This window comes from Solenopsis invicta, chromosome 11, assembly GCF_016802725.1.
Source record: "Solenopsis invicta isolate M01_SB chromosome 11, UNIL_Sinv_3.0, whole genome shotgun sequence".
Taxonomy (NCBI): domain Eukaryota; kingdom Metazoa; phylum Arthropoda; class Insecta; order Hymenoptera; family Formicidae; genus Solenopsis; species Solenopsis invicta.
The window spans coordinates 13,589,822-13,609,670 of record NC_052674.1 but is presented as its reverse complement, the minus strand read 5'-3'; the positions used below and the strand labels follow the sequence as shown (position 1 = coordinate 13,609,670).

At 26.9% G+C, this 19,849-nt stretch overlaps 1 protein-coding gene across 1 annotated transcript in view; it reads left to right on the top strand.

Moving 5' to 3' along the window:
* LOC105204249 (lachesin) overlaps positions 1–19,849 on the top strand; it is a 367,012-nt gene that overhangs the window by 153,407 nt on the left and 193,756 nt on the right. Inside the window, exon 3 of the mRNA XM_039455250.1 lies at positions 10,211–10,410. Within this exon, the coding sequence (XP_039311184.1) occupies positions 10,211–10,410 (200 nt within the window). The remainder of the gene's footprint in view (positions 1–10,210; positions 10,411–19,849) is intronic.

Below are 19,849 nucleotides of genomic sequence, written 5' to 3'. Positions count from 1 at the left end.
TCATTACATCTGTCGCAAAAATGTCTATTTTCGCAGGCTAGCGTGAAATATTGCTATTTAAGAGATCTTGGAATATTCAGACACTTTGTATAATATGCAAAACAATCTTTCATATTCTCTACCTTTTGGAGCACATAAATGCGCAATTAATTTTATTTTAATAGTATAAAACACTCATATGATTACTTCAGCAATTAATAATAAATCCTGATTTTTTATAACTTTTCCAGGACCTGGGATAAATAATTATTTTCTTCTGCTTTTAGAAGGTCCAATAAACAGCTTCTAATAAATAACTTAGGTGTCGATTCAGGGCGAAAAATGGCTTTCGTTTAACAACCTTCTTTATAATGAAAAATCGTTATGTTGACTTTGACTAGCTACCATTTTGTTCAAACACAATATTTCGAAAAACGGCTATATCAAACATTAGATGTATGTTTCAATTTTATAAATTTTATACCACTTTGTTGTATGATGAGTACGAGGAAGTAGCAGTAATCATCGTCATTTTTAAAAAACGATTTTGAAACTTAAACAGCGATTAATATAAAACGTCATTTTGTGTTAATTTTTAATTATTTTTTATCGTGTAATATTAAACTGTAAACATTTCCTGTTTGAAAGTTATAATTCAATGCCATAAATAAACAATCAGCCTAGCTGGTTCATATAGCCCATTTTGTTTCGTTAATTTTTAATAAAATTTAAATGACAATTATGAGAAAATTATTAAATAAGAAACCTATGGTTTTTTAAATAAAATAATCATTACTTCTCAATCTTTTTCCGTTTTATCACAAATAGTTCGCAAAATTAGTTCTTGCTTGGACCCGTCTAAAAATATATACCCTTTAAGAATTCTACATATAAATTGAAATTTTAATATATATATTTATATCCCTTACAAAACTATTTTACCGTTTTTAGCCCAGGAGAACGGTTAGTTCGAATGAAAACGTGTATTTGGCTCAATAAATATGATCCTTTTCGGCTCAATGAATGTAATGATTTTTAAGTCGCAAACAGGAAAAATGAGTAATTAAAGGATTGTATATGAGTAGTTTCGAGTAGTATTAATGTGTACTAATGAGTATTTTTAAGTGATAAACACTTGATGTATAAAACTGAGGTGTAAAAACATATATTCAGCTATAAGCGCGCTAAATACTCGTTTAGCACTCGCAAGCATTCACATTGCACATTTTGAAATAGCACGATTTGGCAAAAATTATAATTATTATATAATAAAAAGACAAAAGATATCAGAAAGACATTGCACTAGAAACTTTTGATGCAAATTTCTTGTGAATATTTGAATATTGCGTCGCACAATGGTGCCATACATGCAAATCGCGGAAACAATTATATAACTGGTTAACCCTCAGCGTACACACTATAGCGGATTCGACATTTTACCACACATGAGTGTACGTCACCCGATCATTTTCAATTGCGTGTGTCTTTGTATGTAATGCATAGAATTTAAACAATTGTTTTTTTAATCGATGCTCCAGAAGGTCAAGAAGAAGAATAAATAGGTGCGAAAATTGAGGAATTGAATATATTTAAAATATTCAAGAGAGATGGAAACGTACTCGCGAAAAAAAACGGTTTGTTTTTTTAAATTCGTAGTTTTGAAAGGAAAATTATTAGAAAGATTTTTCCAACGAATTTTGAAAGGTAATTGAACTTTAAGAAAAAAATATTGTTATTTCGATTATTTTCAAAAAGTACATTTATTCTGCAAGTTAAGTGGTTTTTTAGCATAAGAAAAGATGAATTAATAGAATAAATTATTTGTTTTCGATTATAAAACTTGAAAAACCATAAAATACAATTATAATATACTTTTTTATTATTTATTAAAATGAAACATTTGCAACAAATTTTTGTAATATGTTGCTTACACATCGGTTTGTCACATTTTAAACACTTACATGATGTTTTTCGGTCAAGGATAGACATAATGAGAATCTTTTTGGTTTGGCCATTTTACTTTTTGCCAACAAATCGCGAGAATTTTGAACTTCGCAAATGTCTGTACAATCTAAGAATCTTTCAATTTGTACAAGCAATACCGTTCGCAATGTTGAAGAAGTGAGACGATGTGTCAGAAATGGTTTGATAAGAACTATATTGCAGTTAGATCTCGTATGTAATTTTTGCGACACTTTTTCGAAGTATCTTTCAGTAAGTTATAAATTATGAATGAATTAACGCTAGCCTGATCTAACATCTTATAAAATTATCGCATATGCCATTTACATATTTTCCTTGCAGTAGTAAAATCGTGACATTTTTTATCAAAACGCAGAAACGAACCAGTCTCTGGTTAGTCAGAACATAAAAATAAAATAAAAAATTAAAGAAAATGTTGTTAATCAACTTATTTTTGTTTGTTAAAGATAAATCTAATTTTTTGTATTGATGATACATACGTTTCTGACACATTGGGTGTAGTGCACTCGTAACTTGAAGAAACACGACTGTGTAAAATTTTAGTCTCGGAGACTGTTATCATGGAGAATTAGTAGTGGGGATATTGATAGAAATATTCCCCGACTAATTTTGTTCCCCTCACTTTTACATTTTATAAATACTAACAATAAGTATTTTTGTAAATTTTCCGGATGTACGACACCCAGTGTGTACGCTGAGAGTTAATTGTGCAATGTTTGTTCATAATATCTTTTCAATGTATATGTAATAATTAAAAAAATGAAAATTTACATATATAAGGTGAGCAAAAAGTATTGGATTGGCAAGTCATTTTGAAAAAAGTGACATTTGAAAAACACAAATTATCTACTGTAAGAATAAAATAAATACCGTTTTTTAAAGTTATTTTGTTATACTTCAAATCTTACATAAGATTTTTAATGATAAAATCTTTAAAAAGTTGTAAAAATGTGTGAATGAAAGCTTTTTCCGGTTATTAATAATACATTCATTCAAATACTTTACAATGAGTACATATTAAAACATACAAGAACAATAAATTACATTAAATAATAACCGTTTAGATATTTCTTTCATATATGTATTATCCTTTAATGAATACTTTTATAAATATGGATTTTTTCCTTTTTGATTGTGCGTTGTGCTATTTCCTCATGAATTAGTGGACGGTAACTACTAAACACATTTAGAGTTAAACGAAATCCGCGGATTGAAAAAAGAAGTTGTTAATTTGGCTGAATTTTCCTATTTGATTAAATTTTATTAGTTTAAGTATTTAACTAAAATATATAAAATACTCGAATTTTAATTTAAATATTTATACATTTAATTTAAATGCGTAAATACTTGAATTGAAAAAATTTAATCAGATTAACAATTTTTTCCTCAGTTAGGTGTCCTGCTTGTTCTTTTTCTTGTGAATAAAAGATAAAAAAAAAATTTTATAATATTTATAATTATTTAACAATAATATTAATTATTATATAATTATTTATAAAATATATAATTATATGTATATAAAATCATACATAAATATATATATTTTAATATATATGGATATATTTAAAGTTTAATTATATATATAAAAATTTTTTCCCAGGGAAAAATGTATTAACATGTTACTCATCAACTAAAAAATGAATATAGAAAACGAGCAATCTACTCAAAAATATACATATGCATACTTGCGTATACTCATCTTATTTCTTCACAATAAATTGCGCATGCTTGCTGACTGAGAGTGCAAGAAACGGGTATAAAAATGATTAAAAACGGTCTACATAAAGCGTAAAAGCAGTGAAACATTTTTGTAAGGAATTAGAGTAATATTAATTTAAAAATGGATATTCTTTCTGTTTGTGTATTATCTGCTTTTGCTTTTTCATCTGTGTCTGATTAATAATCTTATTTAATTCGTAATGCGTTTTAATAATTAGGTTTGAATCAGATTTGCCCTGTTAAACTGACTTTTGAGGACTTTTATAAAGTCTACTTGAAAAGCACTTTTCTATAAAAAATATTACCAGTTATGCGCTACATTAAATAAACTTTCAAAAATAATGTGTGTAACTATCAAGGTAGCTTTTCTTTTGAATATGGTAATCAATCACAACTTTATAGTATAGTTTGAACGTTTTATTTTACGTCATTAATATATAATTTGAAAAATTGCAGTCACTTTTTCAAATGCTAAGCTTTAAAATAAGGATTAAAAAAATAGAAGCATAGTAGATGAGCGCTTGGCATATACGCCTCATAAACCTTAAATTAATAATGTTAAAGCATTAAAGCGTAATGTGTCGCTCGCAACAACAAAAAAGTTCATTAGATGCGCGCTAATGAATTGATGGATCTCACTATAAGAAGGACCCGAGGAAATTCTTTTCTTCAGTATAAATTTGCGCTATTTATTCTTTATTCTTTATTAAATGATATCTCATCTGTTAATTTGTATCAAATTATATACAATTGTACGTACGTATTTGTATCATTCAGAGTATAATTATGGTAACCTATTTTGATTAATCTCGAATTGTTATTAATCATCATGGAATAAGGTTTACCGCAGTTATGTGATAATGAATATGCGATGTATTGGGTAATGCAATAATTGCATAAAAATTAACAATTCAGATTTAACATTTATTTTTAAATTATATATATTTATTTTGATAATAGCTTTAAAATCTCTTTTACAATATTTTTACATAACATATTATATATTTTCATTCTTTGTATAAGAAATTTATAAAAAATTTTTTATAAGGTAAAAAGTATTAGATAGTGTACTGTTTACAATTATTTCAAAATATTTTTAAACATTCTATTTTCGGTGAACCAGATATTATTAAATATGTTTTACAATTAAATTTTGATTTTATCTTTGACTTCTATTTCCTTATTATTATTTTGAAATGTGTAGTTACATCTGCTATGCAAAATTTCCTATGCTTTTAAACTTACAATTTACATATGTATCATTGAGAAGGGGAAAGGAAGTTGTCGATATTGCTTTATACATTTGATGACATTATTTATGTTTGACATCTCGCTTTCAAATGTTGTTTCAAAATTTTGAAGATATATATTTATTTTGTTATATCAATTTTGTACAAAAAGTGAACAACGATAAATTATTTTTAAGTCATCACTCGAAGTTTTCTTTATGCGAATCTCATTTCGCATAAGGCAGTATAATGAATATCGCATATATAAGACATATTATAAATTTTTATTATGTAAAATTAGAAAAAATTCTTTCTTTCTAAATAAAAAATTGTATAATTTTTTTTGATATATTAAATAAAATAGGTTGGAAATTTCTCATTCTAAGCCTTTTATTTAGAATAATTTTATTATGTTAGGGAGCTACAATATAAACTACGAAAAATTAATGCAATATTCTTGAGGCTTTAAACATACATGTTTTATTTATTTACAATGAACAATTAAATTTAAATTATAAAAACTCAAAAATAAGTGATAAAGCATAAATAGGTTACATAAATGGGTTAAAAACCAACATTTTATATTTTCATTTTATATTTTTATTTTATATTTTCTTTACCTGTAAATTTTACAGGTTTAAACAGCAAATTTAAAACGTTTAGAATTATATAAAATATCTAAAATTTTATTTCACAAAGGTGTTAAGTTCGAAGAGTTATATTTTAAGGTATATATATATATATATATAATAATTTTTTTATATAAGATACCCGAGCCGAATATGGCCCACCTAACTTGTTTTACTTTTTATAAATTCTATTTACAAAGATATTGAAATAAAATAAATGAGAATAAAATTTTATTTCAACCACTCGCCAAAATAAAATTATCTTCTATATAAAACATTTTTATGTAAACAAAAAAGAAATGTTTTTAAACTCTGACATTTTAAACTCTGACTTATTAAATTCTTGTGCTTTTAATAAGGCCCAAATTAAAAATAAATTGAAAATAACAAAGGAATTAAGTATTATTTTCCAACTCACTGTTAAAATGATTATTAATCACAAATACAAAATCCTTTAAGATCTATTTTACTAGTAAAACATCACAATTATTTTTAATTTTGTCTATAATTAATATTTTACCTTTAAGAAATTCTGTCTATTTTAGTGCAATTTTAGCTTATGGAAAGTTAGTATCATTGAAAATTGTTATTCTCTGTTGCAAGCCACATACATAATAAACAAATGACAATAGCTATAACAATAAATGTACAAGTGGGCCTTATTTATTAATACATTATTTATAAAAAAGTATATTTATTCCAAAAAATTGATATACATATTTGTTTTTTCCTATAGTTAGAAAGTTGAATAATATTATAATATGTTGTAATAAACTATAAAATAATGTATACTTATTAAATTTACAACACATTTTTATAAAAACGACTGATTTACTCACTTTGTTACAAAGCTTTCGTTGCACTAAATAAACGTGTTGCCTCCGGTATTAATTTTCTATTCAGTCTTTATCTACTTCCTATGACATATCTTTTAAGCATATATTTTAAACATAAAATGGGTTTTTAAATGGTAAATTGAAAAGTGGGCCTTAGTTAGTACTGGGCCTTATTCGGCTCAAGTACCTTATGTGTACTGCTTATATCTTTTGTGTACATTATCGTATATCGTATATAGCGTATATCTTTACTGTACATTAAACATTTTTAACAATTTCTATACAATTTCTATACAAATTTGCAACATTAATTATGAATTTGTAATGTATGTATAAACGTTAACTGGACGCTACTTTACTATGATAAAAAGAAAGTCATTTTGATCAAATTTTTCTACAATTATCAACCTGTATTCTACGAATTTACATTTATGAACAATTCAGTCTTTTGGTGTCGATAATGGTTTTCTTATCTTGAACATAAAAATCTTTATAAGAGACTTGGTCGCGAACGAGGTCGCTTTTAAAAAGGAACATTTTCCTTGACACAATTTTAAAAATATTTTCGGGGAACCGGGCAGGTTGCAGGTTGCAGGTTACCGAATACGCCATCATCTCGGGTGAAAAACGGGTCAAGAAAGACTGGCAAGTTAGATCAAAGGACACGAGCACAAAGCTAATATCTCGAATGCATATCGTACTCATACCTCCGGGGTTGCAAGCGGCAACGTTTCCAGGAAATCGCGAACGGAAATTTCATTGTCACGAAATGCGAACAATATTCTGCAGACATCTCCGCGGAACCGGAATAAGATCCTTCGTATGCCGAAATGTGCGTCTTATATACCTAACCTACCTGTGTTGTGTAATTAATTACACATTTCATAAATTCATAATCACGCACCGTCGAGAAGTGATCGCGGTAGGAAACCACGCAAATTCTTGAACAATTAATCAATGGTAATTAGTGCTTTGGCTCTGTAGTTCCAAACTTTGACACCCGATATTTCGACTTGAATTTCACATGCTAATTAAGAGGATTTGAGGAGATTCTATCACTGAAGTTTAAGTTACAATTTATTGATCGTTATCAAGAAGCTTTCGAAATGATTTAATTTTCCACGATGTATATTATTATTTATGTTGTTTATATTCAGGTAAGGATTAACAACTTTTTTATCAGGCTGCCATACCTTTTGAAATATTTTACACTTCTTCCATATATGTATACCGATTTCTTTCTCGTACTTTTTCTGTATTTTATGTTAGAACTTGGCGTAACTCCAAGCATCAGCTTCCACATTTAAACTTTTTACATTCGGTATCCTTTTTATAAATTTTCGTGGCATTTCAGCCTCGGATGTCAGCTTTAAAGTTATCATTTTTCTAAACCTTCATCCGTCCGGAACGCGTGTGATCGTTAAAGGCGTAGTCTGTCAACAAAGGTCGCCGACCAGGCGGCTTCCTCATGAGCACTTCCCAACCGAATTCACCCCGCCGATTATATCGCCGGCCGTGAGTAAATGCCAGGGCTCTGAAAAAATAGACGTTAAATCAAAGCAGTCGTTACGAGATCGAACAAGGTTTAACGGTTGCCCGCTCAAAGCCTCGACGACGGCACGGCGTGGCGCGGCGCGTCGCGTCGTAGGGATCCTCGTTAAGAGGCTTTCCGCTTGGATTTTAACCACCCTCGCATCACGATCATCCCTCTGCACAAACATTTGTACGCGCGGGACATAGATTTTTTCACTTGGTATCTTCTTTTACGGCGGCAAAATAGATGACGGTCTTGCGGGAATCCGAGTGACATGGACGAATAACCACCTCGCTTTTACTGCTTCCCTCTAACCAACATCGGGAAAAATAAAAATTATTCTGACAAGATGACGCATTCAATGTAACGTAGCCACAAGCGCCATGCATGACTAGTAACATTCTGTAAGTTTTCATGGATGAAGAGTGATGCATCCGGTGGAAAGTACTTTTTAGCCCTGTTCATGGGCATTTTCAGTGTAGTGAGATGTTTGTAGAGTTGATAGGCAAAGTAACGCGGATGCGAAATGCGTAGAAAAAATTTGTTGCGTCTGCAATATTTATTTCCACTTCCAATGATAAAATATATGAAATTTAATGCGCGCATGATAACTAATAACGCGAATAAATTTATAAATACAAGCATTACATTTAAATTAATAAAATATGCAAGAATTTGTATCACGTTTTAATACTTTTACTTAATATTGTAATTAAAATTTTACTGAATAATATTTGTTTTATTATATCTTATATATATTATTTTGTTGAATGTTGTAAAATTCTGTTATGTTTAACAAATAAAAATAGAAATTTTATATTATCAAAAAATTAAATTTTATATTTTTCATAATTGTAACGTCAAAAACACAGGTATTCGTATAAATATCTGGAGTAAATGTGTCATTTGATTTATCTTAAAAATATGTTAATATCTTTTGAATAGTTTATTATTTAAATAGTTTTTAATTTAAATGTAAATTAAATTAAATTAAACGTTGATCATAAATTATTAATTAAAATATTGCAATATTGATATAAATTTATTTTTTCAAAGGAACAATATTTATTTTTCTATTTTAGTTCAGTATATGTTTTTACAAAATTTTTTAACTGTTCTGAAATAGAATGTTTTAAATAATTTTCATTTCATAGGTATATTCGTTCTTCTATTCGTTATTATTACGAAGACTATTAATTACAAGTCATTTAGTAATGAAATTAAATTTTATAGCTGCAGGCAGCATTTTAAAAGTGAAATATGAAACTAGGTGTCCGGCTCATATTCATGCGCAGGCGAGCTCATATTGTAAGGAAGTTTGACTTCATAAAGACCATCGTGATTTAATGCCAATTTCTCGGTGCATCTAACGGTGGTTTCCACGAGGATAGTCGATGACCTCCGGCGCCGAAAACTGCTTTCCTCATCCGTGATAAGAGATTAGATTCGTTACATTGCATGGAAAATTGTTGATGATGGTGAATTAGAGATATATGATTTTATTTTTAATCGTAATTAACATTGCAAAATATCTACATAGACATAATTCTAATATTGTCGACTGATTCAACTTATTTATAAAAAGATACAATATTAAGTTGAAACTTATATATATATATATATGTACATCCTTTCTAAATAGAAGCATATAAAATCGATATTCGCATTTATCGAAGTTTATTAATGTATCAATTTTTAGCAATGTCGATTGGTTCCTTCGATGCCTGACTTTGTAAGCTATTGCGATTGCGGAGTGATTGCAAATGACAATTTGTCGAAATGTGTATTGATAAAATTTTCTAATACAATTTATTTTCAAAAATAAAGAATAAGTAGCTAAATGGTGCGCGCAAAGCGCTCGTCTGTAATGTCTCTCGTGAAAAATAAAACACTAATTACAGCAGAAAGTGGTTACGTAATAATTGACAACCGTCCTAATTTAAACACATACATACACATATAAGTTAATTGTGGAAATTATATATTTATGCAACCGTAAATTTCATTAACGCATCAATTGTATAATAATTATAGAATTAATAATTATTTCTTGCATTAATTACGTACACGTAATTAATTAATTTACTAGATTAAGCTGATACTTGTTTAAATAAGATTAATGTAATTTATTCAAACAGTTTTTCATTCATAACGTTTCTTTGATGTTTAATCAGATGTTTTGTTATACTGCAGATTCCTATGAACTTTTTTTTATCTGCGAATTAAACAAGCCCGCATATCCCTCTATTTATAGATCGTGGGAAGTTTGTTTTTGCGAAAATAATCAATAATTTGTTTCAGAATATCCAGTGGCAGTAACCGCGGAAATAGTCGATGTTAATATGAATTCATTGGACGGCACGACGGGAAAGCCATTAGATGTCGATCTACCACCAACCCTGCCAATGACCTTCGGTACGGAAAATTCAACATCGGTTTCAGCGCAATCAGGATCCACAGCCCTGATGCCATGTGTGGTCCACAATCTAGGAGAGGGCACGGTAAGAGCTTGTTGAAACAACGTAATCCGTTGATTGACGCATGCGAATTTGATGTACAAACAAATGGGTGGATACAATGCTCCATTATTCGTTATTTTGTAGATGTCAGTGAGACATAAAACGTGTCACATTATATACAGGGTGTAAATGATTAAGTGTCAAATTTTCCAGAGACGTATTCTTATCGATCAATCATTAAAAAGTATCTATTTCAAAAACTGAGTGGATCCACATATGAACTTTTTTAATGTTTGATTGATTGGATTGCGTTCGTAGAATTTAACACTAATTTATTATCTACATTCTGTATACATGATTTCTTAATAACGTTCTTTCCTTCAAAATATCAAAGTTTATTCAGTTGTACATACGTAATATAGTAAATATGTATGTATCGCATACATATTTGTAGGCAAGAGAATCGTTTAATGCGTACCGGTCACATAAGTCATATTTTAACCATTTTACGAATTTTTTTATCATTATTTAATATAAATAATATTTAATGATTAAAAGTATAATGTAAATAAACAATAAGAATTATAAACAAAAGTTTCTCAGATTACACATCTTATAATTAGTTTGTGCGTTGTATAAATATAAAAAAAAATATTGTTCAAGAGATGATACTTTTTCGGTCTTTATTTGTTACTTGTTTGAACCTGTCATTATTACTAACTGCGTTGCGACTGAGTAAGCGCTCCTTAAGATATGAGCGAGAATGTAATGAAACACTGCTCATTTGGCCATGGCCGGTGGGAAAAAGAAATTGAGTCTCGGGTTTCTCTCTTTTAAAAAATTTATTTATGTAATTCCTTTTAGCGTTTCTCTGTAATATGCGGCATTTTTCTTTGAAAAAAAAAAAATTGTGTAGAAAATAAATATATATGTATTCGAATAATGATTTCGTATGTCGCTTGCGTATTTAACTTTATCTCTTTATAATAAATCAGTGCGTTTTTACGTGACGAGACACAAATACAGTTTAGAAGATCTGCTAATGGTTGAGAATCATTATTTTTTTTTTTAATAACATTCACGTACGTCAGCATTTTTGCGCGCGCTTGATCTGCTAACAACCATTTTTACTAATTTTTAATTTTCCATCCATCCATCATATGTACATTTTGTTTTATTTTTCAGAAACTTATCAAATGAAACAAGTGCCAGATAGTAACATATCATTATTATGACCCTTAAAATTGTACAACTTTCAACCTTTATATCAGCTCCCCTTGTACCCTCTTATATCTTTTGCCTAATCAAGCAATACGGAAATTTTTTAACATTTTATGGTGTAAATAACTTGAGTACCAAATTTTAACTGGTAATATCCGGACAAATCATGACTTTTTATTTTAGTTAAAATTTTCACATGTTAACGCGAGCATAGTGATCTTTTAGGCTCTCTTGAACAATAAACAGTAACATGTCAGGAAAAAAGCAAACAAAATTTTTTACATCTACAATCATGCGTCATTAATTATAAAATCGCAGGAGGTCTTATTTGCGTTTGCTTCACCTTTAGCACTTAAATGACGAATTAAATTTCAAGCTATAACAAACTGAGATTAAAAAAGTGTCATTTTCTGCACAGGTAATATTGATGTAATTTTTAACCAATTAATTTATATAATCGATAACAGCACAGTTAAAAAAAATAACAGAAAAACGGGATTAGTCAATTTCTGTAATTTTTGAACACCAAATATGAATCCGATTTGCAAATTGCCCTATCATGTCACAACTTTGAGAAATTTACAATTAAAGTTACAGAAAAGGATCGTTATAATATGACATATTTCGTAACGTTATAATTATGACATGTGTTGTGCTGAAGAAGTTTTATTCAATCATTCAATATTAAATATATTGTTTGGACTTTCAACCATCAAAAAGATTTTTTACTGTCGATTATAATTAATAAAAAATTAATTTATAATTAAATATGGAATTTTTGGTGGAAATAAATCGTTGGAAACAATTTTAAAATCGTTAAAACGACAAATAAAAGTTATTAAAATATATTATGAATTCATAAGATAATTATTGAAAATGATGAAAAAATAATGAATAGTGATGCAAAATATATAATATTTTTACAGATTTAATATCAAAATTTGAGCACGTGAATATAAAAAATCAATGAATTCTAAAGATAATTATTAAAAATATTGGGGAAAAAAGTAAAAAGTATTGCAAAATATATATTTTTACAGATTTATTAACAAAAAGTTGAACATTGAAATATATTGAATTCTAAAGATAATTGCGTCTATATTTAAATAAAACTTAGAAATAAATAATACAAATATATATTAAAACATATTACATTATTTACTTCTTTATAATTTTAAAACTACTTTTATTCTGATCCATTCATATATAATATTGAATTTTAATAAATTTTGTTAAATAATTTCATTAAATTTATTTTACGTTTACTGATTTTCGTTGAAACTTTTTATAACTCTTTGAACAATTTGTATTAAATTCTTTTTGAAATTTTAATGATGATGTCATTTTAAACAAGGTTTCATATGTGACTCGTGTCAGTAATATTTCAACGTTACACTAGTTCGGTAAAATACTTCCATTAAGAGTATATTGCAAGAAAGCAGTGAACTAGATTTTAGATGATTTATTAAATAACTTTTAATTATATATTCTGTCAATTTAAGCATTTTTTAGGTTGCTCAACACAAATATAATGTCAAAATTGACAAATTTAAAATGGATTTAATACGTGGTGGATGTTTAAAAAATGTCCGATTGTTTTGCCAAAATTTATATATTATTGAAACTAAACTGAGAAATTAAAAATAATGGAATTATTGGAACAGATAAAAATTAAATCTACTGAATTAAATTTACTGACAAAGTTATATATAAAAATATTTTATTTATAAACTTCATGTTCAATCATAAATGCCTCATTAATTTTAGCCGACACAACAAATTTGTTTTGGGTGGTGTAAAGTTCTGACAATGTAATTTTTATTGAAATAAAATTTCTTTAGTATGTCGTATAATTATACTATCTAAAAGTACATAAATCAGCTTTGTACAAATTTAATTGTAAATTTTTCAAAATTATGATAAAACCATTTAAAAAACAAATTTGTATTTAGTATTCAAAAAGATATAGAAAATAACTAGTATTATTCTGATGTTAAAGTCTTTTTTTGAACTGTGCTATTTAACAATGCGGTTTTATTCCACATGCTAGACAAAAGAAGGGGTGGTGGAATACCATTTTGTTTTTTCTTTTTTTACATAACTCGGTAAATATTAACGTAACACAATTCTTATCAACATCAATTTGTTAACCATAGAGTTTTACTAATCATCTTATAGAAAGAAGTTCATTGGATACATAGAACGAACCTAATTTACAATTTATTAAAGAAGGGAAGATGCGTTTGTGACACAGCAGGAGGGTTGTGGAATACCAATAAGTAATATCATAAAAAGCACTTATATAGTAATTATAAAAAAAATTAAATTTAGTTCACGATATTTTTGAATATTAACAATAAAGAACTGAAATCACAACACAATATTAATATAGCATGAAAGCATATAACAGAGTGGTTATAAGCAAACTGTCTTTATTCCTTCTATTTTTCTGATGTCTGCGACGTACGTCCCAGCGCGGCGCCCGTAAATACCGATTTTACCCTAAATGTGATAGGGAACGTGTTAAGCATGAGTTTTCAAATCATGTTATTCATCATGTTATGGTTAAATGTTAGATTATTATTATTATTGCACGTTTCTTTAACACAATAAAAATAAGTAAAAGACTAATGAGAGTAACGCGCAGCTATTATTGCGTAAAGTGAATTAATCAGTCATAGACAAAAAATCCCTTTATTCATTAAGATAACGTTCGAACGCTTCGACTCTCTTTGAAGTCATCATCAGCGTGAGACAAATTTCTTTAATTTGTTTCTGCAATTTGTCATTGATATCTATGATGTATAAACTTTCTCAATATTTTGTAAAATAATACACAATATAAGAACATATAAACCATGGCTTACGTTTATTTCTTTTTATCTCTCTTACAACATATTATTTTTTAATATTGCCAATATAACTTAATTGAAAAATTATTTAAAAACCAGAAATAGATGTTTCGACCTTTTTTTTGGAGGGTCATTTTTAATGTTTCTACTTTTTGTTTTATATATAAAAAATAATTATTTTGTCTCTATTTATTACTCTATTCATTATTTTATCTGATTATCACTTTAATTATTTTGGAGGCGGTCATACAGTAACATGTGCTTATTTACTCGTCCTTTGACACATTTCTCAAACTATCTCGACACCGTTGCAGAATGTAAATATTTATATAAATTTCATAATTTAATTCTAAGAATTTTTAAAATAAAATTCAGATTGTTTAATTTGTGGATAAAATTTTGTATTATGTTCTTTCACAAATTTATTATTTTTAAAAAAAGAATAAAAACCTAGATAGTTCAAAACAAGGTTCTAACTTTACAAATTTTTGTCAAAAGAACGGAAAGGAAAAAGAAATGATAAAATTTATGTTTATTCCATTTTAATAATCATACACTAAGAAAAAATTTTTTTAGGTTTAGTAAATGTATTTACTAAATTTAAATTTACTTAATTAAAGAAAACAATTTTTTAATTATTAAATTTTGTTCTTAATTATAGTAAACCGTTTTATTAAAATAAAAAAAATAATTTTTTGTTGAAAAATGAAATCTTAGTCAGATTTATTAAATTACGATAAAATATTTGTTGAAATATAGTAAATGAATTTTTAAAATATTAAATCCAAATTTTTTAATTTTAAAAATAACGTTTCAGTAAATATTTGTTTACATTTAGTTTTTCAAAGTTATAAAATTAACAAATAGTTTATTCAAAAGAAGTAAATATCTTTAAATACAATTTGTTACTTTTAAAGAGAGAACGTAAACTTGAATAAAAGTAATATATCCGATAAAAAACAAAAAAAATTTTATTTTCAGAAAATATATTTTTTTAGTTTTAAAAGGCATTTTTTAATCTACAAGTTTTTTTTTCTATTAAAATATTTTTTTTTTTTTGTATAAAATATGAATGATTTAAGATTGAGCCTATATATATTTCTTTAGTAATTTTTTATGTAGAATCGATTGGCACAATCAATTTTCCTCTACAGTCAATCTTTAATAATTTGTCTGTAACAATTAATTGCAAAATTGATTTTTGCAATGTGCTTTTTACATCAATAATATTTTTTCAAGCTCCGGTACTGTTTTCAATTGTTGCTTTTTGACTATTTTACTGATATAGCCATGGGCAGGAACAAGTTTTAATTATTTATATAACTTAAAAATACCTAAGGCTAAATAATCAAAGAGCTAGCGAAAGTGTTCGTGCGGTACTCAAGACGCAAGTTTCTTCCTGTTAAAATCAGCTTTACTTCAAATATAACTTTTTATTAACGGTATCACAAGCGTATGATTAGCTAACAATCAGTGCTAACATATTAGATTATTGTTCCAAAGATCTAGGTTTGAATCTCGCCGATGCGTTTTCAAAAATTGTAAAATAATGTGTAATTATAATTAATGAAATAAGAATCTTATATGCAAAACAGCGAATACAGATTAAGTTATAAGAATAATAAAATCTGTTAAAAAATTAAACAAAATTTTGAATTTTGAATTAAATTCAAGTAAATATTTTGTTCTTTTATAAATGTTTATTAAGATTTAAACTGTAAACTTTTTACATTGCAAAATTGTTTATTCAAATCTAATATATATTGACTATATTGAAGAAACTATTTCTTATAATAAGGGAACCCAGGGCATAACGAGCATAGTTATTTTAAACTATATTTAAATATATTAAAAGTAAACAAATTACATTAATTCTTTACTTAAATATTCCTTGGAATATCTATTTATAAAAAACAAGTTTTATTGTAAAAATATAGGTTATAAGAACAAAATTATTGCTTTATTGAAAACGTGAACTAATCTCATTATGCCCCGTTATGCGGGGTATAATGGGGCACCTCATAAAACTTGTTTATTTTTCAAAAATAATGTTAAAAATTTTATAAAAGTAACTTAGAACACCTAATATAAGTAGAAATATATTATTGGACTTCCAATTAATAATATATGTGTATATTTTATTAATAATTTTGATGATACATTATATTACTGATATTAAAAAATTAATAAAAATAAAAATTTTGTAACATCTATGATTATATATTATATAAAATTTAATGCAAAACATTATGTATATAAACATTTTTACTCGTGACTAAAGTATGCCACCAGCGTATAGTACCACGGCGCACTATTTTGCCCCGTGTTCTAGTACCCCATTATGCCCCAAAGTGTATAAATTTACTTTAGTAATATGGAACATTACAGGGATTAAATACATTTGCATAAATATTTTATTAAAGTGACAAGAAAAGTCATTTAATAACATAAATGTACTTGCGGTAATAAAAAATAGAATTTTATTACTGTTTACCGTACGCAAATATACTCAGAAATTCTAACACAGTTGCGGAGAGCACAACAAATACATTAAATAATTTCTAACAATTATAAGCTAAAAATAATATTAAAACTGAAAACAGCATATGGTAAGATACATCTAATAGTAGTTATTGCATAACATTTCATTACATAGTAGCATCTTTGTGAAAACTTATCAACTATGCCCCATTATACCCTGTGACGTCATTATGCCCCGGGTTCCCCTAAATGAATCATTTTTTTAATAGAAAAATTATTTTCTTAAATTAATGGGAAAATTACTAATTTATAAAAAATAAAATTTATATTGCAATAAATATTTATTGTATTGCATAAAATAAATTTGATAATTAGTGAATAATTCATTAAAAAGAAGAATTGCGTTTTTTAAATTAGTAAATACAATTCCTTATTTTAAAAAAATGCGTTTGCAATACTGTAAAAACACATGATTTACTAAAGTTAAGGAACATTTTCTTTTAGTAAATTTTTTTCTCAGTGTAGTATTCTTAAAAAAGACTATATTTTGTTCATTAGAGGAAAAGTAAAAGACATAATAAAATCTTATAGATTTTGACCTGCTGAATACAATAGTGCTATTTTATTGAAAATGTGAAGAAAATCAACATTTCATAGGTAGAATTCTATTTTTTATTTCTAATAGAGCAAATGGGTACAATTTTGGATATTTCATTTTGAATTCATGTTAGTTATTAGATTTCCATTCAACAATATCAGAAATCTTTACATACTAAGTTTCACATGAAATATTTCACTTGTAAAAAAATCGATCTTTATTCCTATAAAGGAATCGTGCATAAAAAGGGTGAAAAATAGAACTCTAATCTGAGAAATGACTGTGCTCTCCACATTTTCAACGAAAATAGCACCATTGTGTTCAGCAGATCAAAATCCATAAGATTCACTACGTATTTTTCATGGACAAAATGCGGCCTTTTTTTAACCGTCGTTCTCTTTTTTTTTTTAAATAGAGTTGCTACTCAAGTTCTCCGAAATCGTGTTTTCGAAAATGCGTGACCACTAATATCTTGAAGATATATTTGAACCTATTAATTTATAATTTTACTCACATTTTTTAAGCAATAAAGCTAGTTGCTAGGTTAATTTGAGGTTAAGTTGAGGTTAAGTTGAAGGTTAATTTTCATGATGCTTAGTTTTTTGTTGCAACTAAGAAACAAAATTTATAGTGAAAAACTATTATGTTACTGCTACTATTTTATTCAAACATAATATTTTGTAAAACGGATATGTTAAGCTACATTAAACACTATTGCATTTCAACTTTATGAAGTTCGTAACACTTCTGATTTCCGATGGGACTAATTAGAACCAGTGGTCACCATAAACCCCGTTTTTAAAAGCATGATTTAAGAAACTTTGAATAGCGATGCTATATTATATTATTTTTTTAATAAAATTTAAATATCTAATAAAGAAACGTATGATTTTTACAGTGGAATAAACATGATGCCTTTATTTGTCCTTTTCCACAAAAGATTCACAAGTTAGGTATCGTTTTGACCTATCAAGGTGTATATACTTAAAGAAAATACGTTTTTAGAAATCGGAAGGAGTACGATTTAGGATACCAGTTGCTTAAAAACCATATCTTTTGCATAAAAATACTTTTAATTAATTTCATTTATTCTTGAAGAAAGATTAAACACATAATTGATAATAGTATTTTAAATATCAGGCTACAACTTTCAAAATTAACTTACGTGTAAATTAGTGGAATAAGGTCGCCGACCTAAAAATGAAACTTCGGCAACATAAATACATTGTAGAAAGTATAAATAATTGACAAGCCTGAACGGTTATAGATCTTATTGTTAGTGCTAAAATAACGTTTCTTGTGTGATTGATATACAATTTCTAATTTTCTCGAACTATGTGCTGTTAATTTCGGTTTCAAATACAGGTTCTCAAATTAAAGCAGAACTGTAATATCATGAAGTTAAAATAAATATCAATTTAATATTACCGATGCCAACAGGTATTCATACAAACCCCTGAAAATCCTGAAAACTGTAAAGAATATTTTGCGAAGAATATTATCTCGGCCAAGCTTTGAACTTGGATTCCACTGCATTTCGTGTGAATGCCTTAGTCAGTTCAACCACCGAGGCACTTGGTAATATTCGTCGCAAAAACCAGGATTTTTTAAATTTAAAACACGCGCCTTGCGTTTTTGCATTACTGGTTGTTTATATATATTTACACAGTAAAAATAAAATGCTGATTTTAACATTTTTTGCATGTCCCAGAAAGTCCATTCTAAATTTTAAGTTAAAATAACTCTTATTCATTATGTTACTTGTTGACAAATTAAAAATGTTAAGCAATTAGCACAATATTTTACATTTATTTATGTTATTATGACTTGAAATGTGATGTATATATAAATTATGTTAAATATAAATTATTTAAAAACTACATGGAAAAAAAGTTAAAAAACTCAAAGGAAATGTAAATCATAAAAATGGAATATTATTTTGGGTACTCTTAACATTCTAAAAGACGTTGAAGTATCTTTGAATTATTTTCAAATAATCATGTTAAAAGTACTCAAAATAATATTCCATTTCTAAGATACATACACAAAGTGTTAATTTATAAAGTTAAGATAAATATAACACATGAAAGTGTTATAGAAATAATAACATATCAGTGGTATGTTAATTTTACATTGAAGTAGTAATTAAAATGTGGTAACACGAGAAAAATTCAACATATGGACTCACAATTTTTTACTATGTATATATTCACCATTGTTTAAATTACAAAGAGGAAAATCGTAAGATTATTATTTTTGCATTTAAAGTATTTGTTTTTAGCTGATTTTATAAAATAAAGTCACGGATATATGAATTACAGATTTTTAT